At 38.4% G+C, this 27,964-nt stretch overlaps 1 protein-coding gene across 2 annotated transcripts; it reads right to left on the bottom strand.

The window, feature by feature from the left end:
* Positions 1 to 874: 874 nt before the first annotated feature.
* On the bottom strand, positions 875 to 27,865 carry LOC111332341 (conserved oligomeric Golgi complex subunit 7). 2 transcript variants are annotated; one of them, XR_015999984.1, is made up of 24 exons: positions 27,534 to 27,865; positions 26,841 to 26,885; positions 26,178 to 26,233; positions 25,820 to 25,904; positions 24,949 to 25,038; positions 23,966 to 24,034; positions 23,734 to 23,769; positions 23,282 to 23,402; positions 22,127 to 22,209; positions 20,886 to 20,996; positions 20,080 to 20,238; positions 19,700 to 19,751; positions 19,255 to 19,382; positions 17,698 to 17,772; positions 16,990 to 17,055; positions 16,475 to 16,637; positions 15,887 to 16,096; positions 10,559 to 10,692; positions 6,090 to 6,179; positions 5,421 to 5,535; positions 4,381 to 4,521; positions 3,862 to 3,952; positions 2,292 to 2,463; positions 875 to 2,075 (listed from the first exon to the last, which is right to left on the bottom strand). XR_015999984.1 is itself a non-coding variant. In XM_088756889.1 (23 exons), the coding sequence occupies exons 1-23, from the start codon at positions 27,624 to 27,626 to the stop codon at positions 2,385 to 2,387; spliced, it is 2,292 nt and encodes a 763-aa protein (XP_088613015.1). In that variant the 5' UTR covers positions 27,627 to 27,864; the 3' UTR covers positions 875 to 2,384. The 2 variants fall into 2 exon arrangements, 1 of the variants encoding a protein (XP_088613015.1); XM_088756889.1 differs by having other exon boundaries at positions 875 to 2,463; positions 27,534 to 27,864.
* Positions 27,866 to 27,964: the final 99 nt, after the last annotated feature.

Genomic DNA, 27,964 nt, shown 5'->3' with positions numbered 1-27,964 from the left:
TTCTATAATCAAGAATTGGATAGATATTCTAGTCTTCTCGGCTAAGGACGAATAAACCGTAGGCCCCGTCTCCTGCAGGGTTAGGGGTAGGAGACACGCACGAGATTGGGGTGTGGTGGATGTCCTCCCCTGGGTGGGATGGGTGGGTGTTGGCCCTGAAAAGCCCCTATGGGGAGTGGTCAATTAATGAATGTATAATGTATGTATTTATGTATGTATGTATGTATGTATGTATGTAAACATGTATGTATGTAACGACAACCTTATTTCCACCCTACATTGATATACATGATACAAAAATTGTATTTCGTGAAAAATGGAAAGAGTACAGAGGGCTAAAAAGATAGGGCAGCCTTACTTAGGTTATTAACAAACAAATAATTATATTGAAGTTTCACGTACCACATGCGCACAGACTACACAAAACATAAAAAGAAAGAAGGAAAAAAGGCCAGAAGAAAAAAAGGAAGACAACGAAGGAAAACTTAATGTGCCAGTATCAAACAACGGAAAGCCAGAAAAAATATAATTTTGATAAATTTGTAATTAATATTTAGCAATAAAAATTGACTTAAACTTTTACTTAAAACGTTTGGGAGAGGGAATCTCTGTCATCACTGAAATCATTCCAAACTTTAGCACCCTGCAATCTTATGTAATCACAGTAGTTTCTGCTTGAATATTCGTAGAAATGTCATTTTTTGTGATTTTCTGACTTTCCATGAACTATTATCCAATTGTGATTCTGCCGACTTGAAAAATGATGTTGTCTTTCCAGGTTTCATGACTTGAAGGAGCCCTGAAATTAACAAATAGCTTCTTGAGTGCTTAGCAAACCTCCCAAAGTCCCAAGTACATCCAAACCTCAATAGTGTACGCTGTGGTGTTTAGCATTTGTTTGAATAACATTGATACATTGTAGCAAAAGAGTTCCCTTTCATTTAACAAATCTCATGTGACCAGAGAAAACAAGCGCGGGCGGAAAACTAGTTTTTTCATTGAAAATTTGTCCCCATTTGTTTGTATTTCTCCTCCAACAGCCTTTTGCGGTCTTTGGCAGAAGATGCTAGTTTGATCTGTTTTATTGCTGCAGCTTTCTTGCATAAATCGAACAGTTCTGCTTTTTTCTTTCCTTTGCCGTCATCACTTAACTGAATGCCTCTCTCCCATAAATAATTTTTCACTCTCCCGCACGAACCACTTTTTACAGAGATCAACGACGGTAGCAAAGCAAACACACGTGCAAGGTTTTCTTTCTTTCTTTTTTTTTTTTTTTCTTTTTTGACATACGGTTCCACAACTTTCTAAATGGTTTTCAATAAATAAAATTTCCTATCTATTCGTCTCTCGTCGAATTATTTAACATAGGCTGTTCAGTAAGTCACGGTCTTAAAGACAATAAAAACAATCCTCTTTCCATTCTCTCCTCATTCCACTCTCTGCCTGTATAATTTACAAGAGTCATTTTAGCTCTCAAACTCTGAAGAGTGATTCTCCCTTCTGACAGCTAAACATTTCCTTATAAAGTAGTTAAGAGAGTATTTAACGTATTATCAAGGTACGACCTTCAAGACGATGAGCGTGTGTATTCTCATATCCTTTCGCTGGATAATGTATCAATATTGTAAAGAGAGGTTGCAAGTGGATCATCTCTGAGAGCAACCTCGTTCCCAGGGCGCTTTTCCCTTCCCGCCCTTACCCTCTTTGAAGGGAAAAGCGCCCTGGGAACGTGGTTGTTCTGAGAGTTGCAAGATAAATGACGCTTCGCCTAACAATACCAGCAAATTGAAAGAAATAATCTCCTTTGAAGCTCACCAAAACAAACTTTTCCCGCTATTACTCTTATGCGCATACTCCCGCAATGACGCGGTTTGAATGTTTTACCGCGTTGTTTTAACTTCCTCCAGTTATGATTGGCTAACAGAGAGTTCTAACATGACGTCTGAGTTACTCTTTCTTGGTGGAAACTATCTGCACAAAAAACTTTCACTTTCAAAGAGGGATAGAAAAAGGTAAGTTCTTTAGAAAGTAGTTTATTCCAGTAACTTTAATAACCCCTCCTGCGAAATTTCAATAGGCCATTTTACAGTTGTGTACTTAGTTGCCAAGCCTTTGATTCAGAGTGAGGCTAAAGATGACCTTGTTGTGATAGAGACCTGTATCTACTTAGCATGATAACAAAGTGATTTACATTTGAAAGGCAGCAAGGTTTGTATCATAACAAGGTCATCTCTAGCCTCACTCCCATTCAAAGGCTTGGCAACCAAGCACACAACTGTAAAATGGACTATTCTTGAGGTAGAGATCTTTTTCTGAGATTATTCACACAGCCGAAACATCTAACGGTAGCCGCCGATTGATAGAGAGAAATGCCATGATTGCAATCAGTGGATGCTTCTTATTCCTGCTATTGCCATGGTGATTCGATCCTCCACACCCAGTTCATGAGCAACCTCGTGAAACCTGAGAAGAGAAAGAAATGAAATCATTTAAAAACGGCGGAAAATTTATTCACTAGCGCAGTCAATGTCAACCTTAAAGGAACATTGTACTCTTTTCAAATGCTGACTGCTGTAAGTCCACGCGCAAGCGACCCCTGAACATGTGCGTGGAAGCCTTGACGTCAAAAGCCAACTCCTTTTATCTAGCAACTAGTTTAGAGACAAAAGTCATTTTACAATCGTGAAAGTAGCCCGCGACAATCAATCAATACAATGGGTGACTTAAACTCAGTTATCTAGGTAGCTGGGTTAACAGACAGACAACAGACAGAAAACAGACAGATAGACAGACGGACAGAAAACAGACAGAAATACAGACAGATAAACAGACAGACATAAAGGCTGATAGTTTCTAAAGAAACTGTTTGGGGCTGCGTCGGTGGGGGTAACGAAATAATTTGGATGTATCAACAAAGTTGAAATGGTAAATTGGCCACCGTAACGATTACAAAAGCTGACGTTTCGAGCGTTAGCCCTTCGTCGGAGCGAATAGAGGAATTGTGGGTTCTGTGTGCTTTTAAAGGCAGAAAATGGAGCTACGTTATTGGTGGGAACATGGGAACGAGAAAAACACGAATAAATTAGTGGAATGAAAAGCGCTCGTTGATCCCTGTGGGATTTAGACGGCCGGTTTGAAAGATGAGCTTTTGCTGAAGAGTTTTGCGGCTTTCCGTGCAGACAGAGAGACAGATAGACAGACAGACAGACAGACAGACAGACAGACAGACAGACAGACAGACAGACAGACTTAACAAGTGGTAAACACCAAAGCGTACTCTATCGAGTTATGGATGCACGCAGGAGGTTGCTAAGCACGAAAGAAGCGTAAGAGTCGCGCGAGTCGATAGCCGTGAGCGATTCTAGCTTCTTCAGTGCTTAGCAAACCTCTCAAGTGCATCCATAACTCGATAGTGTACACTATGGCGTTTACCATTTGTTTTATAACAGAACATTGATACATTGTAGCAGAAGAGTTTTCTTTTATTCATCAAATCTTACGTGACCAGAAAAAACAAGTGCGCGCGGAAAACTAGTCTTTCCATTTGCTCACGTCAGCAGCGTACACCCATGGGCAAATGGTGGACGCTGAATTGACCAATCAGAGCGCGCGCTTTACTTTGGTTACGTTATAAAGATAGATAGACAAATAGATAAATAGACAAATAGACAGACAGAAAAACAGACAGACACACAGACAAACAGACAGATACACAGACAACAGACAGATAGAGAGACATATAGGCGGAAGCACTGAAGAACGGTCGGACAGAGGACAGGCGATAGACAGACAGACAGACAGACAGACAGAAGGCAGAAGATCGACCGGTGATCACTTTACTTAACACCCTGTTTGACTTACTTGTCACTAACTGCTTTCAACAATTCATTAATGTGCGTCAGAGTTTGACTTGGTGTCACTTCTAGAGCTTCCAATACGTTGCAGAAGTAGTCTGTTACAAATAAATCATCTTGGTTAATATTTTTGCGCATAAACTTGCCAGTTACAAGTCCTTTGAGGCCTATGTTTGGAGAAACACAAAATGTTTGCCATTTCCCTCCCAATAGTCCCTTTTACAGTTGTGGGCTTGGTGGCCAAGCCTTTGAACAGGAGTGAGGCTAAGGGTGACCCTGTTGTGATAGAGACCTGTATCTAGTTAGCATGATAACAAAGAAATTTGCATTTGAAAAGCAGCAACATCTCTATCATAACAGCCTCACTCCTGTTCAAAGGCTTGGCCACCAAGCCCACAACTGTAAAAAGGACTATTAAAACTGTCAGACATTTAAGCTCCTTAATTAGCAAATAAATGCTGAAAGAATCACGAGCAGTTTCTCGCGCTTTCTGCGTGGAAAAGGTAAACGTTTGATATGACAGTACCTATATCAGCCAACAGCTGTTGAGTTGAGTATGGCGTCAACTCATGGATTCTCAGGATACTCTCTGTGTAGGCGTGCATGGTGCCACGTGCAATTGATCCCAGCCAGTAGGTTCCAGGGTGGTGTTCATCTTCATCTGCAGCTAAAGGACATGAATACCATCATTGATTAATGCAATGTTCAAGTTTGGGGATCGGCACCTTTGGCCTACAAAAGCTCACGAAGTTAGGACTTTTTAAAAGAAAATAGTAGATTCGCAGGTTAGACCGTAGATCGTGGATCAGCTGGAAATTTTGTCCGGATTGCCGACATCGTAGTTTCATCCTTGAACACTCACCGGAATTAAGCCACAAACTGTTGTTGTATTTATATCACGAAATGTATTTTGTGTAGGTTGAATTCAAATTATTTCCACCAATACTTGTCTGTTAAGTTTGCCAAATGGTGGTTTGAATGGATGAAGGATTTTAAAGCTATTAAATTTTTAAATTACCGCCATTATCAAATTCCGTAGACTGTTGCTTTTAGGTATAGATTCAAAAGCGAATTTGTGACATGCGCAGACGTTTTTCAGCACAGAATTCGCACAACCATTCGGGAGCGCGCGCTTCTAACGCCTTTGATGACGCAACAATAGACACAACTGAAACTTCAGTTGAAGTCTCTCGTTTGGACGCTGCGTAGTCAATCTGCTCTTTCTAAAACATACCATAACAACCTTAAAAGCTAATAGCCAGCTAATTCTGACATTGAAACACAGTTAAGGAAGTGATCATTATCTCGAATAGAAACAAATCTGTACAAGAACGGGTAAGCGCTTACAAAAAAGCAGTGGTAAAATATCTCAAACTTATCAATTCTTCAGAATGTGTCGCCTTATAAATTTGTAAGTTTTAGCTTTATTTCAGGTGCAAATTCAAAACCATTTAAGAAGCACTCAAAGAGAAAGCATCCATTAGAGGATAGACAAATCATTGATTACGTCGGTTTGCGCAAATCTGAAACTCTTTTACTTATCCTTTATCGCGGAGATAGCGTTACCTTGAAGATCCGGGAATGGCAGATTTCCCGCCCTCATGGCAGTTTCCAGAGCGGGATTTTCTTGTGTTATAAACGGCTCCAGTTGCTGAGGAAGAGTGAGTAGGTAATCTCCAATCTATTAATGACAAAGAGAAATTAACAGGCGGAAAACTAAGGACAAACTATCAACGCTAACGTGTGCAAGACGCTTACAAGAAACCCACAAGTAGAGTTCATGTAAAACATTCAAAACGAAGTGAGCAAATTGGAGCTTACCGATAGCGCCTTCCATTAAGAATTGCTTTATTAGCTAGTCTCCATGCCTTCCCAAGCTTTTGTTTTTTTAATTTCTCCTGAAATTACTTTAATTGATTAATTCTCCCCTCTAGCTGCTACACATTTCCTTGCAAATTAGTTCCGAGCATTTGGTGATCAAGACAACAACTTCTTCCTGATAAGTTTGAGTATTCTCGTTACCTGTTTACTAGATAAAGTATGGATATCATACGGAGAAATTGCATGCTAATCCCTTTTGGGAGTTAAAGTTTTAATCAGCTTCTCGCCAAATCCCAATCCTGGCTATAGCATGTAAAAAAAAAAAAAAAAAAACTGACAATAAGGACAGAAGGACATGGAAATTGTTCGTGGCTCAGAAATGTGTCTGGTCATGTTCAGTCAATTGATACTCACGTGCGTAATGTATCCAAGCGGAGATAAACTGAATGTGGGAAGCTCGTCACTCAATGCAGCCCCAGATTCCGGGGACTTGGCGGACCAAACCTGGTCAACAGGGAACACTAATTAGAGATACAGTAACTGGTTTAAACCCGGGGATAACATGTGATCGTGTAGTCTGGTCGTCCGGATGAGAGTAGTCTTAAGAAGGACTGTTGTTAGTAATAGTGACTGTAGAAAATCCCTTTCGTTTTAAATTTCAAATGACAATGTTCTCTCTTCCTCTCTCTCTCTCTCTCCTTTGGTATTCTATTTGTATTCACGCCAAAGCCAAATGTGTATGGTCATTTCATATTTTTCGTCGGAGTTTGGATTCTACACTCGTTTTTCGTTAATTGATTTTTTTATAGTGACTGACGTTGCGATAACCAGAGCGAAAGTCATCATGAGAGTCAAGTAAAGAGTTGTTGTCAGTCGAGTATTAAGTCCGGTTCGTGTAAATTGATTGGTCAGTTCAGCCACGATACTATTGGCCATTAGACTCAAGTGGCGTAAGTCGGTCGTGATTGATCAGTTTCGATCTGTCGGTAATGTTAGGTCCCTCTGTTCGGTTCCTTTGTGGTGTAAATGTCGTGAATAGGTCCTTTGTATGGTGCTGGTAGTAGTTGACACCTATTAAGAGAAGTCTCTTCCAAGTTGGTGATTCGGGTTTCCGGAGTCAGTTGTTGAAAATAGCTGGTGTTGTGGGTTAGGCATTGCGCAGAGTCCCATTCAATAGTGTAATTTATTAGTCGATGATCTTTAGCAGCGTGTTTGTTGACATCATGGTTTCTCGTCGCTCGCTTGCGTTTTCTGAGGTTTCTGCCAGTCTCTCCGAGGTAGGAGCCTTGGTAGTCAAAATACTGGATCTCATAGACTGCCCCCTGTCTGTTCTCTGGTTCGTCCTTGTCTTGGACGTTGGTGGCAACTGAGGTAGTGTTGTGATGGGTTGTGTGCGACGCGGATATTGAAGGGTTGTAGGATGCACGAGATGCCTTCAGACATGCTCTTTATGTACGGCATAGTCGCTGTGGTCGTAAGAGTCGCGTGGTCGTTTATATTAGTAGTTGATAGAGGTCGGTGAGTGTTTCGTCGAAAGAAGTCGTCGTTGTAGTTGTTTTTTGAGAAAAACACGGTCAAGATATTTGTTTCGTCGGATATACTGTCTGTCCTGTTGCGTGCTAGTTGCGCTCGACGTGTTGAAGTTCTGATTGTCGTGGCTGTGTTTGATGTCGGGCTGCAGGATGACTCGTCTTTTAATCACTCGTTAGGTCGCGGTGTTCTGTAAACAGTTATGCATGGCGAGTTGTCGTAATAGCTTGCAAGGAAGTCGGAAGTCTAGAAAAAGAAGTTTACCATTATTTCCGATTTCTCTGATAAACTGTATTTCGGTGGTTTGTTGGTTACAGTGGCGGTGGAATACGTCGAATTCGCCTGGTCGTACGGTGGTGATTATATCCTCAACGTAGCGTAGCCAGAGCGATATCGTTTATCAAGTCGAAAGGGAACATTCCTAGATGTTATGCATCACAATTTCTGCGACGACGACGGAAACTGACGACACCACAGCTGTACCGTATAACTGTTTTGGTGTTTACCGTTGAACTGAAAGCAAGTAGACGTTAAGAAAAGGTTCGGTAAGTCATAATGTCTTCTCTCAGCAGCGGTAGTAGGTCCGCAGATTGTTGGATAGCAAGACAGAGCTGAATAACGCGCACGCATGCACTAGATTTTGCCGCGGAAACACGGAGTTTGAGTCGTTCGCGTGAGTGATTTCCTATTCTTTTGCTTCGAGGTGTCGTTTTCCTTGCCGCTTTTCTTTTACAGAACAACCTCCAAAAACTTGGTACACCCCCTGAAAAGTTTCAAAAATTAATTTTCTCCTTAAAATCTCTGGAAATAGGAAAATGCCTTCGACAAAAACAGAGTTCCTCGGTTTTAAAAGTCAGCTAATTTCGCTAAATTTTAGACCTAGGACACTCGAGCCCGCGTTGTTGACGGCAACCCGCTGACGTAGCATTTCATTATTCAGCTCTGTCGGATAGCAATCTCCGTACATTGTAGTGCCAATTGAGACTGCTATCGGACAATCTGCCGGCCCTACCACCGCTGTCGAGAGAAGACATTATGAACTTACTGGACCTTTGCCTGACGTAAACTTACTTTCAGTATGACGGTAAACACTAAAAACGGTTATACGGTACAGCTGAAGGGTCGCCAGTTTCCATTGTTGTCGCAGAAATTGTGACGCAAAACATCGAAGAACACTCCTTTTCGACTTACCGACAAACGATGTCGCTTTTGCTACGCTACGTTGACGGTACATTTATTGCCATAAGACATGACGAATTCGACGCATTCCACCATAACCTAAACCAACAAGAGTCCGAAATACAGTTTACCAAAGAAGTCGAAGAAAATGATAAACTTCTGTTTCTAGACTGCCTGGTAAGCCGTAACGACAACTCATTATGGACAACAACTTCAAGAGAACACCGAGACATACCGACAGATTACTAGATTACTATGGCATCCTATAACCCGATATCAGACAAACCCGCGACAACCAGGACTACAACACGTCGGGCGCAACCAGCATACGACAGAACAGACAGCTTAACCGACGAGAACTAATATACCTTGACTGTGACAAAAGACAACGACAACGATGACTTCATTCGACAAAACACTCACCGACCTATAGCAACTACTAATATAAACGACAAAGCGACTCTTACGACCACAGCGACTATGCCGTAAGAGTTGCTTTAGCAACTACTAAACTAAACTATTGCTATAGCAACTACTAAAATAAACGACAATGCGACTCTTACGGCCACAGCGACCTTTCCGTACAAAAAGGGCATATCTAAAACCATTTTGTGCATTCTACAACCCTTCAATGACTGCGTCGCCAACAAAACCCATCACCATACTATGTCAGTTACTAGCCAGCGGGAAAGACAAGGAAGAACCGGAGAACAGACAGGACGCGGTTTATAAGATCAAGTGCTCGGACTACTGAGTCTCCTTCATCCGAGAGTTTGGCAAAACCTCACAAAACACAAGCAAGTGACGAGAAACCATGATGTCAACAATCACACTGCTGAAGATCATCGACTTACAAAACCACGCTATTGAATGGGACTCTGCGCAATGCCTTACCTATAATACCAGCTATTTTCGACAACTGACTCTGGAAAGCTGGTTCACCAACTTGGAACAGATTCCTCTTTAACAGGTGTCAACTACTACCATTACCATATAAACGACCTATTCACAACATTTACACAACAAAGGAACCGAACAGAGCGAACTAACATTACCGACAGATCGAAACTGACCAATCAAGACCGACTTACGCCACTTGAGTCTTATGGCCAATAGCATCACGGCCAAACTGACCAATCAATTTACACGAACTGGACAAAAACTCATCATTTGACTGTGAGATGACTTCTAGTCTGACTATCGAAACGTCAGTCACTACTACCGACAACAGTCCTTGCAACTACACTCACCCCTAAGATCATACTACACGATCACCATGATAAGAGAATTAATCATGATCACTAATAAGACGACAGGCAGAGAGAAAACAGCCAACATGAATTGGAAACAAAGTAAAAGATCCGTGATTACCGTCACCAATACTAATAGACCATGTTTTAGACAATATAAGAGAAACTAAGGTTTACTTCTGTATAATTGGTTGTAGGTTAGTGTAGTGTGGTGTAGTTCAGTTTAGTGTAGTTAAAGCCGTAGGTGTAGTGCAGTGGGAGAATTGTAGCTTTCTGTAAACTACAGCAAACCATACCGTCCACGCCAAACTACACCAAGAAACACGAACCTACACCAAATTACACCCACTACACCCATCCCACCAAACTACACCAAACTATACCAACTACACTAAACTACACCAAATTACACCCACTGCACCAAACCCACCAAACTGCACCAAACTACCCCAAACTATGAATAAAGGCTGATATTTTCTAAAGAAACTGTTTGGGGCTGCGTCGGTGGGGGTAACGAAATAATTTGAATATATCAACAAAGTTCAAATGGTAAATTGGCCACCGTTACGATTATAAAAGCTGACGTTTCGAGCGTTAGCCCTTCGTCGGAGCGAATCATTCGAATCATTCAAATCATATTCAAATTATTTCGTTACCCCAAACTATACCAACTACACTAAACTACACCAAATTACACCTACTACACCGAACTGCAATAAACTACACCTGCTACACCATATTACACCAAACAATAACAAACTATATATAAAGAAGTTAATTTTTTTCAGATTTTCTAGAATGTAGTCTATATTTATGACAGTGACCAAAAAGCTATTACAACACAACAAGCTGAAAAAAAAAATTAAATGAAATATGGATGACATAGAACGAAAGAAATGAAAAAAAGTTAGATCTTAATCTTACTTCCAGTCTTGGTGTCTGTGAAAGCTGTTGCTTTATTCGGATGAAAACAATGTCGAAAGCAAAACTGTGCACTTGCTCGTTTAAAGCTTGAAATTGATCAGAAACGGATGATAGGACACTGCCCGAGTCACCAGCTAAGGAAAACACATGCAAAAAGACAAAACAGGCTGTAAGTACATGTCATATATGGGAACGTGGAGCAATAACAAAAGGGGGATGGAACAATAACATACAATAGTAAGTGGAACTATCATAATATAGGAATGTGGAGCAATAACAAAAGGAGGATGGAACAATAAAATACATGGGTAAGTACAACTACCATATGGGAACATGGAGCAATAACAAAAGGAGGATCGAACAATAACATACATGGGTAAGTACAACTACCATATGGGAACATGGAGCAATAACAAAAGGGGGATAGAACAATAACATACATGGGTGAGTACAACTGCCATATGGGAACATGGAGCAATAACAAAAGGGGGATAGAAGAATAACATACATGGGTGAGTACAACTGCCATATGGGAACATGGAGCAATAACAAAAGGGGGATAGAACAATAACATACATGGGTGAGTACAACTGCCATATGGGAACATGGAGCAATAACAAAAGGGGGATAGAACAATAACATACATGGGTGAGTACAACTGCCATATGGGAACATGGAGCAATAACAAAAAGGGGAATAGAACAATAACATACATGGGTGAGTACAACTGCCATATGGGAACATGGAGCAATAACAAAAGGGGGATAGAAGAATAACATACATGGGTGAGTACAACTGCCATATGGGAACATGGAGCAATAACAAAAGGGGGATAGAACAATAACATACATGGGTGAGTACAACTGCCATATGGGAACATGAGCAATAACAAAAGGGGGATAGAACAATAACATACATGGGTGAGTACAACTGCCATATGGGAACATGGAGCAATAACAAAAAGGGGAATAGAACAATAACATACATGGGTGAGTACAACTGCCATATGGGAACATGGAGCAATAACAAAAGGGGGATAGAACAATAACATACATGGGTAAGTACAACTGCCATATGGGAACATGGAGCAATAACAAAAGGGGGATAGAACAATAACATACATGGGTAAGTACAACTGCCATATGGGAACATGGAGCAATAACAAAAGGGGGATAGAACAATAACATACATGGGTAAGTACAACTGCCATATGGGAACATGGAGCAATAACAAAAGGAGGATAGAACAATAACATACTGGGGTAAGTGTCACTATCATATGGGAACATGGAGCAATAACAAAAGGAGGATAGAACAATAACATACATGGGTAAGTACAACTACCATATGGGAACATTGAGCAATAACAAAAGTAGGATGGAACAATATCACACATAGGTAAGTACAACTTTCATATGGGAACGTGGAGTAAAAACAAAACAAGGAAAGGATGGAACAATAACATACTGAGGAAAATACAACTATCATATGGGAATGTGGAGCAATAACAAAAGGAGGATGGAACAATAACATACTGGAGTAAGTGTCAATATCGTATGGGAACATAGTGCAATAACAAAAGGAGGATGGAACAATAACATACATGGGTAAGTACAACTATCATAACGGAATGTGGAGCAATAACAAAACAAGGATGGAGCAATAACATACTGAGGTAAGTACAACTATCATATGGGAACATGGAGCAATAACAAAAGGAGAATGGAACAATAACATACATGGGTAAGTACAACTATCATATGGGAACATGGAGCAATAACAAAAGGAGGATAGAACAATAACATACATGGGTAAGTACAACTATCATATGGGAACATGGAGCAATAACAAAAGGAGGATAGAGCAATAACATACATGGGTAAGTAAAACGATCATATAGGAATGTGGAGCAATAACAAAAGGAAAATGGAACAGAAACATATTGGGGTAAGTGTAACTATCTTATCTGAATGTGGAGTAATAACAAAAGGAGGATAGAACAATAACATACTGGGGTAAGTACAACTATCATATGGAAATGTGGAGTAATAACAAAAGGAACATGGAACAGTAACATACTGGGGTAAGTGTAACTATCATATCCAAATGTGGAACAATAACAAAAGGAGGATGGAACAGTAACATTAATGGGTAAGTTCAACTATCATATAGGAATGTAGAACAACAACAAAAGCAGGATGAAACAATTACATACTCGGGTAAGTATAACTATCATATGGGAATGTCGAGCAATAATAAAATGAGGATGGAATAATAACATAGCAAAGTAAGTACAATGAAAGAATAACATACTGATGTAAGTACAACTCTCGCATGGGAATGTGGAGCAATAACAAAAGGAGGATAGAACAATAACATACACGGGTAAGTACAACTATCATATGGGAATGTGGAGCAATAACAAAAATGAGGATGAAACAATGACATACTGAGGTAAGTACAACTATCATATGGGAAAATGGACCAAAAACAAAAGAATGGAACAATAACATACATGGGTAAGTAACACTACTATCATATGGGAATGTGGAGCTGTAATAAAAGGAAGATGGAAAAGTAACATACTGAGGTAAGTACAACTATCATATGGGAATGTGGAGCAATAACAAAAGGAGGATGGAACAATAACATACATGGGTAAGTACCACTATCATATGGGAATGTGGAGCTATAATAAAAGGAAGATGGAACAATAACATACTGAGGTACGTACAACTATCATATGGGAATGTGGAGCACTAAAAAAAGCAGGATGGAACAATAACATACATGGGTAAGTACAACTATCATAAGGGAATGCAGAGCAATAACAAAAGGAGGATAGAACAATAACATACTGGGGTAAGTGTCACTATCATATGGGAATGTGGAGCAATAACAAAAGGAGGATGGAACAATAACATACTGGGGTAAGTACAACTATCATATGGGAATGCAGAGCAATAACAAAAGGAGGATGGAACAATAATGTACTGGGGTAACTCTCACTATCATATGGGAATGTGGAGCAATAACAAAAGGAAAATGGAACAATAACATACATGGGTAAGCACAACTATCACATGGGAATGTAGAGTAATAACAAAATGAGGATGGAAAAATATACAGGGATTAACATGAGTAATATGTGGCAATACATATATTAATGAGGAAGAGGATATAGTATATATCATGAAAAGTAGGTAGCTGAAAATATTAAGCAGAGATAGGGAGTAGGTAGGAGAGCGATATCAAGGATGAGTAGGGAGCAGTATGTATATCAAGGAGGAAAGGGAAGCAGTTTATGTCAAGGAAGAAAAGGGAGCAGTATATATCGAGGAGTAGAGAGCAGTATATATCAATGAGGAGTGAGGAGTAGCACATATCAAAGAGGAGAAGGGAGCAGTTTATTTAGAGAAGTGAGCAGTATATATCAAAGAGGAGTAGGGAGCAGTATATATTGAGCAGGAGTAGAGAGCAGTATATATCAATGAGGAGTGAGGAGTAGTATATATCAAGTAGGAGTAGGGAGCAGCATATATCAAAGAGGAGTAAGGAACAGTCTATATGAAGCAGGAGTAAGGGGCAGTATATATCAAGCAGGGGTAGGGAGCAGTACATATGAATAAGGAGTGAGGAACAGTGTATTTCAAGCAGGAGTAGGGAGCAGTATATATCACTGAGGAGTGAGAAGCAGTATATATCAAATAGAAGTAGGGAAAAGAATATATCAGTGAGGAGTGAGGAGCAGTGTATATCAAAGAGGAGAAGGGAGCAATAATATCAAGGAGGAGGAGGGAGCAGTATATATCAACAAGAAAAGGGAGAAGTGTACATCAAGCAGGAGTGGGGAGTGGTATATATCAAAGAGGAGTAAGGGTCACTTTATGATAAAGAGGAGAAGGGAGCAGTATATATCAAGGAGTGGGGAGTAGTATATATCAGGGAGGAGGAGGGAGCAGTATGTATCAAAGAGGAGTAAGGAGCACTGAATAACAAAGATGAGAAGGGAGCAGTTTATATTAAGAGGGAGTAAGAGGAGAAGGGAGTAGTATATATCAAGGAGGATTGAGGGGCAGTATGTATCAAGGGGGAGTAGGGAGAAGTATAATCTAGGAGAAGTGGGGAGTGTTCTAAATCAAAAAGGAGTAAGGAGCACTTTATAACAAAGAGGAGAAGGGAGCAGGGTGTAGTATATATGGAGGAAAAGTGGGAAGCAGTATATATCTAAGAAGAGGAGGAGGGAGCAGTATATATCAAGGAGAAGAAGGAAGCAGTATATACCAAGAAGGAGAAGGATGCAGTATATATCAAAGAAAATTAGGCAGCAGTTTGTATCAAGGAGAAGGGAACAGTTTTTATTAAACAAGAGTAAGGAGCAGTATATATCAAGGAGGAGAAGGGAGTACTATATATCAAGGAGGAGAAGGGAGTACTATATGTCAAGGAGGAGAAGGGAGTACTATATATCAAGGAGGAGAAGGGAGTTGAATATATCAAGGAGGAGAAGGGAGTACTATATATCAAAGAGGAAAAGGGAGTACTATATATCAAGGAGGAGAAGGGAGTACTATATATCAAGGAGGAGAAGGGAGTTGTATACATCAAGGAGGAGAAGGGAGTACTATATATCAAGGAGGAGAAGGGAGTACTATATATCAAGGACAAGTAGGGATTACTATATATCAAGGAGGAGACAGGAGTACTATATATCAAGGAGGAGAAGGGAATACTATATATCATGGAGGAGAAGGGAGTACTATATCCAGGAGAAGAATTGAGCAGTATATATCAATGAAGAGTATGGAGCAGTATATATCAAGTAGGAGCAGGGAATAGTGTATATCAAGGAGGAACAAAGAGTATTATATATCAAGGAGAAGTAGGGAGCAACACAAAGCAAGAGGGAATGGGGAACTGTGAATATTAAGGATGAGCAGGTAGTTCTATATGTCAACCAGAAGTAGGCAGCAATACAAATCAAGAGGGAACGGGGAACTGTGAATATTAAGGATGAGCAGGTAGTTCTATATGTCAACCAGAAGTAGGCAGCAATACAAATCAAGAGGGAATGGGGAACTGTGAATATCAAGGATGAGCAGGTAGTTGTAAATATCAACCAGTAGGAGGTAGCAGTATATATCAACAAAAAGTGGGGAACTGTGAATATTAAGGATGAGCAGGTAGCTGTATATATCAAGTAGGAAGAGAATAGGGTTTCTGTTAGTTTTCTACATACTTATTAAGTTGATCCTACAGATTGTAAGGAAAATGAGTTGGTGTCAGGATAAAATAAGGGAAAATAACTTGTACAGTATTTGGAAATTACCTGAGTGAACCTTTTGGATAAATTCATTGAAAGTACCATACTCAATGGGCCTCTCCTGTTGCAAATAATTGTACCACTGAAATGGTCTTTGTCGAGTGGCAGTCTTTTCACTTGGAGCATCATCAACTTTGTTGTTTAAATCTGGCACAGTACTAAGAATTGAAACAAGTAATCTTTTGTCCAAGTTTTCCATTTTAATTAGCAAATCACCTGGAAAATAAAATCAAGGAAAAGAGGAATATAAAAACTACAATAAGATAAAAATTAAACTGGACTATGAATGAATGATCATGGTGATCGCCACTAGATTTGGTCTATAATTATGTGACTGAGTTACCCTACAATGCGTTGAAAAAGTGTCTCTTTCCTATCTACCCTGGATAAAGAAGTTTGCGTGCAATAAATGCTTATGGTTTTCTTTAACGGTTGCAGGCTTTCTGATCAGTGATAAAGAATGGACTGAGCTAAACATGATCCTTTATTGAAGTCACAAGTACACTTTTCTGACCCCAACAAAGCACAACCAATATTGTGGGGTACACGTCAAAGGTACACTTTTTACATTAACTCAATAGAATAGTTATTTACCACAAATCTGAATCAGCCGGAAAGCATTTTGAAACATTGTCCAGTCCTCACTGATTCCCTCATTGGATGTGACGTCCACTTTAGAATCAACATCTAATGAACATTCTTTTCTTAAAATTGAAACACATTCGTCCATTCGTCCAGTATATGCCCCAAAGAACTCCTTCAAAGAAATGTGACCAACACTGTCAATTATGGCTTTGTTAACAAATAGCAGTCCAAAAGAATGTTTGGTTTTACTTTAAGGAAAAAAGAGGATAGCAACCACCATAATTTACTTCAAACGTCTTGCTGTAGAGAAGACATTAAAGAACTGGAATCTGAGCTTGTTAGTAAATGGCACAGACTTTCATTGGATGTGCAAGTAGCAGTGTTCAGATGGAGGCAGTGTTTCTTAAGAATTTTGGTGTGCAAGTTAGTTTTGCTGTAATTTTCTGTTACCCCTTGTGGTGGAGTTTGACAAATCACTCTTCTTTAATTTACCACTAAAAAAGAAAACTTTGGTTGGTTCTTACCTCTAAAACATGGCATAGACCACGGGCAGCATAACCATCAGTAAGGTCAGTACAATACTCAACAGCCTGCCAAAAAACAAATTACGAAGAAAAAAAAAAACAGATGAAACAAAACTTAATTGAGAAATGACAGCTCTATGAACTTCAAAATAAGCCAGTGACCCAGTATGTTAACTATTTAAAGGAAGGGATATCATTGTCTTTAGAGTAACTAATAAAAGTACTTATTATAGTAACCATAGATCAGGAAACAGTTTCATAAAGGCATTGCATCTACTTATTTCTGATCACATGTTGGCCTGTGAATATGATTCAGTTCACTTAATTTACTTCATTTAATAACAGTTAAATTAACAAAATTTTATTTTGCCCTGCAAATATTATTTATTTCTTTTCGTCAAATGTTATTCTAAGTCACTTCTTCTAAGAAATGAAGAACCCACTAAAATTTGGCTTGTTACCAACAGTGGCTTTCAACTAGTATCTGGGAGGCACAAATTCAAATTTTGTCAAAGCCTTTGCAGGCTTTTCTTCTGGAATTTCTTTACTTGCAGAGCCCCTGCAAAGATCACATCACCATTAATTTTTTTTTTAATCATGCACAGGTCGAAATATCAGTTATTTCACTTCATTTTGATAAGAATTCTTCCATAGTGAGTAATAAAATTTCCATCATGTACATGCAAGCCAGTATCAGATGATAAGTACCTGCTCAGCTAGGTGAAATATTTTCTCAACAGATTCAGCCATAAAACTAGCAGTCTCCATGAACCCATCACCTTGCTGCAGGGAGTGAAACATCATAGGCAACACAGAGTCATATCTAATGTATCTTTCATAATTCAGTATGTGTTGTTTATTCCGGTCTTCAATAACATGTGAAGTATGGGTTTCAGAATCAAGGTTGTGTTTCATGCCACCATCATTTATTACAATTAGAACTATAAAATCCAGTCACAACCCAAGAATATGACCATTTTATCCCTTTTTGAAAAGTCCACAAAATCACTTTCCTGGGAGTGGGAAATAGAATTCACCCATTGGCTTAAAATCAGGACACAAGTAATTATTTGCTAAATTTTGGGAGTAAAATCTACAAATTAAATTACTGTAAGTTGCGCTAAATTCTGGTAGTACTGTAAGGTACAAGTAACTCTTCCCTGTAACATCCATACATTACCCAGCAAACAGGTAAAGAAAAGACTGTAAATCCTCTAATAAGCCCACTAGGGACCTTATTTATTTCAGGTACTTTGGGGGTGGGGCTTATTAATTTAGCCCGATGTCCATTACTAGGATGCAATAGGATATGATATACCGTATTTTTTGTTTATTCTAAAATTGTTCTCATTTACCAAGTTGTAATTCCATACACTGTTTTCTTTTAATCCAAACATGGTAACATCAATCAATCAATCACCATAATCAATTTTAAATGACAAACTAACATTACAGTACTTGAATAGATTTATCATATTTACTGACATGGAGTGTTATTTTGAATTTTTGTTTTTTTGAGGGGGAGGGGTGGGGGGGGGCTTAATAAATCTCTTCCTCTAAAGAGAGGGGCTTATTAGAGGGGGGGTGGCCTATTGGGGGGGGGGGCTTAATAGAGGATTTACGGTACTCAAACTTATTTGGTAGAAGTAGATATCTTGATCTAACACCAAATTCTCATACCTCATTTACTAGAAATTGCAGAGCCACTAGAGGGGAGAAGTAACAATCAGAGTTTGGGAGTTACAGGGTGAAAATCCTACGGTTAGGTATTTCTTTTGCATAAGGTAGCCACAACTGTCTCCCGGTTAGCTCAATAGATAGAGTGCTGGACTGATGTGCAGGAGGTTGAGGGTTCGAGCCCCAGCCGGACCAACACTCAAGGTCTTAAAATAATTGTGAAGAATATGCTGCCTTTCTATAACATCAAGAAATGGTTTAGATATTCTAGTCTTCTCAGATGGGGACGAATAAATGGAGGTCCCGTCTCCTGCAGGGTTAGGGGTAGGAGACGTTAATTTCCCACGCACGATATTACTGTGTGATGGATGTCCTCCCCTGGGGTGGGATGGGTGGGTTGTTGTCTTGCGTTTCATACATGAGCCTCTGGCTCGGGCAACATGGGTAACCATGCCCAACATAAAGACATTAAACTTTGATTACTATTACTTACTATTACTATTACTATTTACAAAGATGGAAATTGTGATTTTTTTATGTATCAAAGGAGATGAAAAGGGCTATGCAAGTGCATGATTTTGTCTTTACCAGCCGTGTTGCTTGTAGCTGCTCCACAAGGAATGTCTGCTGTAATGTTGGATAATCCAACAGGTACGGGTTGTAAGGAGAGTACACTACATCAACCAATTGATTCACAGCATGGATGCTGCATTTGTCTGCAGTGCAAAGAAAGATCACAGGTTAAATTTCCCTCCTCAGCTGAGAAACTTTTAATCCTATAACTCCCATGAGTGACCAAGACAGAGTTTCTCCAGGACCTATAATATCAATACAGCATCAAACAAGACAAGTCATGAGAAAAAAGAAAAATATCAATTAGTTTATCCAACGCCAATTTCTCCAAACTTGCATCTTAAGAATTGTATAGCAGACAGTTGGGAGAATTATGAATAAGATCATGGAAGTGAAAGGGTTAAAAAATTACAGAACAGAAGAACAATAACAATGTGGGCTATTTATCAATAAACTGCACCTTGCTGTAGTGAAACTGCCTTTTCTAAGCCATGAGCAAATCGTAATGTTACCTGTAAGTTAAGAGATTTAATTCAAAATTTGAGGAAGAGACAAAATTAATTGCCATGCCCCTAATTTGAGAAGAAGTCACACAAACGCCTTATGCTCACATGTGGAAGAGGAAGACACCATTATATTGGGTAACTATCATGGGGATATGGCAAATCGTTTGTTCATCAGTCTAACTTTATCTTTACGCCTTGAAATGTCATAACTACGTTAAGAAAGCCTGCTATGAGTTACCAAAATGTGAATTGATATAAACAGAAAAGAGCGCCCATTATTGCAATCATTTTTTGAATTAAAGGCCTAAGCTAGGTTATAAATATCCACACTCACTTGTCGCAGCTCAATCAACTTTGCAATGACATTTGATTGGTTCTTTATAAACTCAGTGATGCACGATGACAATGATGGGTCTAAATGACCAAGCGTTTGACTGATGAGTGTACATAGTACAGTTCCAGGCTCAGTGAAAACTTGACCACACCAAGTTACCTGAGAGTGAAATCATTTCCAACAAAGGTTAAAGGCAAAGTGAGTAATCCAACTGTGAGTAGCTCATGATCAACTAGCCACAACTTATTCTCTTGTTTCCATTACTTGAAGTGACCAGGAGTATTGCGACTGTCACTTCTTCTGGACAGTATACTAGTCCGTCACATGTCTCTCTCCCCTCCTCCCCTCCCCCCACCCAGAATTTGATAGGGTTTCTTCCTTCCCTCCCCCACCCAGAGTTTTGTCAAGTTTCTTCCTTCCCTTTCCCCACCCAGAATTTTGTCAGGTTTCCCAAAGAGAGAAAAGTGCCCATTACTAATCATTGGGGTACTGTGTTTCCCACCTGATTTTAACTATTAAACAAGCTAAATGGCTCCTTACTAACTTCGGATTATCCCTGTCTCACTAGTGTAAGGCTCTAAGTACCCGTAACATTGCTTATCCTCCTAGAGAGGAAGCTAGTCCATCACTGAGAGTTTACTAGATTAGAACTGCAAACAGTCAGTCAGGATAAATAGTTAACCACACTTTACAATATCATGGTTAATTTTACCATATTTTTAAACTCAAGGTATTATCAACTAATAACCCTACTACATTGTAAATTCATCTTGAAAATAATGCTAGCAGGATCATATTTTAATTACCTCTGTATGCCAGGTTGATAGGATAACATCATAGAATGTTGAAAGCCACTCCAGCATTGACCTATTTGGATCCTCAACACGCACTTCATTCCAGGTCTTTTGCAGTTTTGTCTATCAATTTAAAGAGAAGAAAACATACTAATTATTTTATTATGATTAACTTTACAGTTACTAGGGTTTATAACAGGGATCATTAACTCCATTGCCATCATCATCACTGCCATCATCATTTGTTTCTTGTTCCCTGAGCAGTTCATTGAAGGCCTCCAAAGTATTTCAATAACAGGTATGAAATAAATAATTATAACCATGCAAGGCTGTAGTCTAGTTGCACCCGGTGGCCCCTGGCACCTTACTTTTGCTCTTGGGCAACTCAGAAATTTTAGTTTTTTCATAAAAAGCATATGCTGGGCACCCTGGACTTCACAGTTTCAGAGCACTGGGCTCCATTCAATTTTCCTTAGAGCACAGCCTTGATAACTATTTAAAATTATAGTATTATCACTACTAAAATCAATTATTAAGAACCAAGAGTGGTCAACTCTCCGCAATATCAATATGCAATCATATGAGAGGGTAAGGATAATCAGAAATCTGATCACGTAAGGAAATTTCCCAGATCTTTACCAAATTCTCAGAATCATTATCAAAAAGTCGGTGGAAAACAGTGCTAAGAAATAATATGTTGCCTAGGAAGCTTAAACGGTGTACTGGTTTCCTGTGTAATTTACTTGCATTGTAGCAATAAATGATGTTACAACAAATTTTGGGGACTACCGACCCGTTCACATGATGGGGTTCAGTCCCCTCGCATCAGCATAATGTATTTCAGTGTTTGTGCAAAAAGCTTCATTATGTTATGTAGTTTGTTGTTGCATGTCTTTAAGCTGCGTCTCACGTTTTATCAAGATCCAAACTGTCTGATGTGTTTTAAGTTTTCATTTCGCTGCATTTATTTAGTTCATTATTTCATTTATGTTGTTTATTTTCGGTAGTTAGATTTAGTGTAATTTAATTTAATTTGTTGTAATAGAAACCACTGGTCAAGAAATAAATGTATATGGTTGGGATAGCCATTGAGTAATGTTACCAGTGCACACATTACAAATGAGTGCCCTTATTTCCTTAATCGCAATAGCCTTGATGATTTCACGATGAAACATGTACTGCACAGATTATAATTGGTACACAAAGGTGATGGTTAATGTTCAGTGATTATAAAAGCAGACTGCCACACAAACCTTATGACATCTAATGTAATAATTTTGAAGCTGATCCAGTCTTTCAATGTTTGTAAATATTTTGACATATTCTCTAGTATCATCTGCAACAAAAACAACCATGTTATGAGAAGCATTCGTGGAACCACTGTGATATGATTGTAAAAATTAAAGATAAAAATTGTACACACAGGGCCCTTGTTAAGAGCTGGTAACCGGTTACTTTTACCGTCTGTTCAAGTAAATTTTACCAGCTAGTATGGCATATTTTCAAACCAGTAGCATGTGATAGATATCTTCACAACAATTAATTTAGTTGGAAGGAGAAAAGAGATATTTTTCCAAAAAAGTAAAAAAATCATGGATAACTTCAGTAAATATTTCAGTCCTAGGTCTCAGTGAAACTGTTAATTAAAAGAAATCCTGCTTTTTTTACCAAATTCCTCTCTCGCAGTCACCTTGTGAAATGACCTCTGCCATGTTTTCTATTCCATTCTTCTCACAGCCAAGCGAAAAGGCCCAGCAGTTATTGAGAAATGTCATGGTTGGCAACATGGTGTCCACACGTGGAAAACCCACCCCTAGACCTCAGTGGGGGCCTGTGCAGCCCGCACACCCCAGCACGGGGGAAGGTAACAAAGTTACCTGCTATTTCTTATTTTTTAACTCCTATGAAAAACTTTAGCAAGAACCCCGTACATGTAGATATTAATCACTTCAGATATATTGTACATATTTGAAAAGGAAAGTTGAAAACTATTTGTACTTGTGAAAACTGACCACGCTACTTACAAGCCAAGCACGCTTTTATTTTAAATTACCTACTTTTAGTTTGTAAAGAGAAACTGGGACAAAGTGATCAATAACCAAATTCGAGGGATGAGGGCATATTAATTTAAAATCAAACATCTCTAAATTCAAGTTTTCCAGGGATGGCGTAACTGCACAACAACTTCCACTTAAAAAGTAACTTTAGTTATACACCGAATCAAAATATGGCGTCCAATTTGAATTGCCATTGGTCTGGACTGACTAGCCTCTCACACATGTGATAATCCTTTTGTTTTTCCACGTCAAAACAAGGCTAGTAAGTCCAAAACAATGGTAATTCAAATTGGACGCCATATTTTGATTCGGTGAATGAGTAACATTTCTCTGTCACAAAGAAGGTCTTACCAAGAGAATGATTATTGAATGCAGCCACAATCTTAGGACTCAGGAGTGCCTCCAGTCTGTTTTTAAGCCCTTCAAGTCGTCTACGTCTCTGTGCATAGTCTGGAACATCTTGTAGGACAGTCTTTGGAATAGAAACATAAACACTGAAGTGAGTTGCTAAATAAAATGCACTCCCCTGGAAAATTTATCTTACCACCGTACAATGTTTTGGCGAGAGTATGACAAACTTCAATCATCTATTCTTCAAAGCTGCCCATCTAACTTGAAGCAAAGGTGTGAAATGTTTATCCCAAATCTTTTTTGGTGGACCCTTTTCACAACTGCTGCTATATAAAATGTAACAGACTCAATAATGTAATACTAGTGCATGAAGCAGTTTCATTCATTTGACAACTTCAGGAAAACATTACAAATCAAAACAAACTTTGGATTTTTAAGGAAAATGTACTTACCAAACTTTTGTGCATTCCTTCCAGTTTTGCTGCAATCTGAAATTGAAACAGGTTTCATCACTTAATATGCCTGCTTGCGAGTCCAAACAATATCTCACTTTTTATATTACTGGTAAGTTTTAAGGGACAACTGCTGTGTAAGAGCATCAAGAGAATTGTTCTTTTATTCATAGAAAATACCTCTACAGAGCGAATGAGTTAAGGTATATTCAAAATTAATATATATACTTACAGCACTAACATCCCCAGATTCAAAAACTTTATCCACATCAGATGACAGCACTGTCCAGTTATCTGCTTCCTGTCAAAAAGACATAGAAGACCACTTGAAAAATTAATATTACTAACTAAAAATTAACATCAGTATGTCATATTTTCCATATTGTTCTCTATAGATGTCTTAAAGTGCCACTATGATCAAAACTTTGCATTGCCTTTTCTTTTCCCTTCTGGAAACTAGAAGTAAGAAACACTTACCATGGCAAGTTTAATCGCAAAATTCCCACGGAAAGTATGATTATTTCAACTTTGTTTTTCGTTTTTGGTTGCCCGCCATTACTCAATTCAAAAATGGCCGAGTGTGGCAAAAAGAGTTGGCACTAGTTGGAGCCTTTCGAAAGTGATGTCATATGCGCAGCTCGACCCAAAAAACGTGGCTAAATTTGTATGCCATTTGGAAGAAGAATTCGAGGAAGAATACATCATATAAAACGCCTAGAATTTCCACTGTGGAATCTCTCACAACACACGAAGCAAGATGCGAAAGTGCGCATATGATGTTACAGGCCAATTCATGCGTAAAACCGCTTTTCAGTTCAGTCGCTGGCTCTCGGTTGCAAGCTGAGTAATGGTGGACGGGTTTTTCATGAATTTCAGCCGGCTATATCAAGGTGTATTTCGCTTCCATCGACCTAAAAACTATCGCATAGTACAATTCTAACCACATTAACTTGATTGCCGCTAAAAAATGTCACAACCAGAGACAAAAATTTTCGTCGTAGTGGCACTTTAAGGTGTTGACAAGGAGAATTTGTTTAACAATCAAGAGCTTCTTCAGGTGGTGATCATTTCCTTTATTCTCCTGACCTTAATGTGTGCTTCAAGGGTGATATCGTCAGGAGAAATTAGATTCTAGTCACCCTCAGAGGTCAAATGGTTTTAGAGATAAGTATAGCACATGAGAGTGCTGTATTTGATGTTAATATTTGCATGTACCTTAAGAGCTCTTGATGCATCTTGCATTCTTGATTTAACAGTATCAATCTCCATCAACATCTTCATTGATTGTGCTGTATTTTCTTCAACCTGAACAAGAATGATAAACGTTTAACCTTTCACTCCCAAGATCTTTTTACTAAATTCTCCTCACTGCTTGCCATACAATTCTTGTAATGTTAGTTTGGAGAATTTGGTATTGGAGCAACTGATGTTTCCCTTTTTCATATTTTTCTTTATTCTCATCACTTGTCTGCTTGATACTGTTAAAAAAGTTGTAAGGAGAAATTCTGTCTTGGTCACTCATAATAATATCATAATATAAACTTATTGCTATACAATGCATATACGGTAAAAGCCAAATGAAAGAGGGATGTTGATAAAAGACCCTCCAAGATGAATTTGAAGTGATGATCAGGGCTCAACACTAATGGTAGCCCACTTGACACAGACTAGAAATTCGGTTTTTACTAGTGGTTTTCCATTTTCAGTAGCCAGTTTGGCTAGTAAACAAACTGAAATTGTTGTAACATCTAAGTTGTCACCAGCCACTTGGCTAGCAAGTTGAAAAGTTAGTGTCGAACCCTGACTATGAGATAACATTCATTGACTTTCTAAAGAATCTTCAAGTTGTTAATTAGAATTATTGATCTCTTATGCATTAATCATTATGTACAAGATATTGTGGGCATATTGGAGTTAACTGTAACTGTTTCTGTGATAGAAACATCAAGAAAATGGAAAAGGCCACAAAATGATTCAGCAGATTCTGCTGAAGTATTTCTGTCAGCATTAACTGCTTAAAGTAATCATATCAACAATTGACCAATTGTAGTTAATGTATCTCCAAATTCAAGAACAGCATGTTTACCACTCTAATGTCTTCCTTCACAAGATTCATTTGTTCCTTCAGAAGGGAAGCATCATGACGGATGTTCTCTATCTCCCTTAAAACTCTGAGAAAGGAATGGTGTCAAATATAAATGTCACAATGTTATATATAGCAATAAGAGCAACTTTATTGCAATCATAGAGACCAAGGCTCCAACACTTGTGAAACATTTGTCAATGACATTGTAAAAAATATTGTCCAGTCCAGAGCAAAACTGCCATATTGTGTAGAGCTAAATTTTAGCCTAAACAAGTCAGAAAGTGCATAATCTGAAATTTGTGCAAAAGACTTCATGAAACACATATGATTGTGACCAAATATCAAAATTAGATTGTACCTTGGAATTTTATTCACTGATTGAGTGCTGGTTTCCTCTAAGGCATTATTAACCTCCTAGAAACAAAATAATATATTGGTGTTAGTAAAGCATATAAAAGATTTCATAAATATAACATCAATCTTAAGGAAAATTTTTCAGATAGATTAATTCATTCAGCTAAATACTTCCAAGAAATTTGTTCATTATATAAACATTTAGGTTTGAGTAGCAAAACAGTAAAGCTGTTGAGGGTTTATTTGTCAGTACCTCAACTGTATCACTCAGTCAGAACAACTGAATCAAAACACTGCATTTTCAACAGCAGACTATATTTTTGATTTGCTCAAACTCTGCAAAGGCAGCCTTGGTTGAAAAAGTCATTTTGCAAAGCAACCACTATGAATTTGCAGTTTCAATGGGAAGCTTCAAAATTAGTAGCAACAAATTTAAGGTCACTAATTTTTAATGAAACAGCAATTGAAAAATTTTAAATTAGATTGACTACCTTTTTCTTAACTAACCCAAGCATTAGTCAGTTAACTTGTTTTCCTTTTGAGCTCTCATAGACTTTAATTGAAATTTTCCTTTGCTATAATATAACTAGCTTCAATAGCCACTTTGGCTTTGGTTTTAAGAATCTCAAATGAAATATGCTTCATTGAAATGACCATATAAACAAACCTGTATAAATAACTGTAACTTCATGACCAAGTTTGATGCATGAGCCTTCAAAAGATAAGTTTGGATATATTAGACAGTGGAACAGGGCAACAGGAGTAGAGAGAAGATATTGCAGTCAAATAAGTGGAGATGGGCTTGATTGTGTAGTCTTTTTTTTTTCTTCAAGAGCCAATTATAATCTGTATATGTGAATCACTAACTTCGATCTCCATTCTATGCTAATTAAGATTCTTAACTGGGAGAATCCACAGAAAGTCAATTGAAAGATAAATTCACACATAGTTAGTAGAGACATAACACATCCATGAGTACATAATACATGTTTAAGAATGTAAACAGAGTAAACTACATGCACTCGTATGTAACTGGTCTGATAGACACAAAAGTAGGGATTCTTCATGGAAAACTGCACCGTTGAATAGATTTCGACCAACTAAATACCAAGATTTAAAACTTTAAGACAATTATGTATATGTGTATAAATTATTTGTGACGATTTTAGAATTACTGGAACAGAAGTTTGTACAGGACTATGGGGTGGTGGAAATTTTCTTTAGAAGCAAATGCATGAAGAGGTATCGAATGCTACAAACTTCAACACAGTTTACGACGATATCATCTGGACGACACTAACTTAAATTATGTACACATCACAGACACGTCGCAAATTATTTAAATATCCTTCCAACTCACGTCAATAGGAGTTCGATCATCACGAATTCTTAGTGCCGAGTTCACCCACTCTTTGACATCAAAATTATCATCAGAGAATTTGGAAAAGTCCATACCGTTGAGCGAAAATAACACAGAATGTAGGCGAAAACAACAGTTCCACCTCACAAGTTCTTTGCCGCCATTTTGAGTTTTACTTAGTAAATATGTGGTGTAATGGTCATATAGTGGCTCAACAGGCTACTCCATGTATTTTGCGTCCTCCATCCGCTGATTTAAGGTTCAAAAGAGAAAAATACGACCAAATTAAACGCTCCCTCTTTCCTATTTCAAATGAAATAAATAAAAATAATAATAGTAGTAAGAACAGAGAGTGAGTTTTCGATTCACCGCGAAGTCTTTAGTCACCACGCGAAGAGAACGCGTCCTCGTGTATGAAGGTGCGAGGCGTG

This window comes from Stylophora pistillata, chromosome 4 (assembly GCF_964205215.1).
Source record: "Stylophora pistillata chromosome 4, jaStyPist1.2, whole genome shotgun sequence".
In the NCBI taxonomy this organism is placed as follows: domain Eukaryota; kingdom Metazoa; phylum Cnidaria; class Anthozoa; order Scleractinia; family Pocilloporidae; genus Stylophora; species Stylophora pistillata.
The sequence above is the reverse complement of the archived record's forward strand: the minus strand, read 5'-3'. Positions and strand labels throughout refer to the sequence as shown.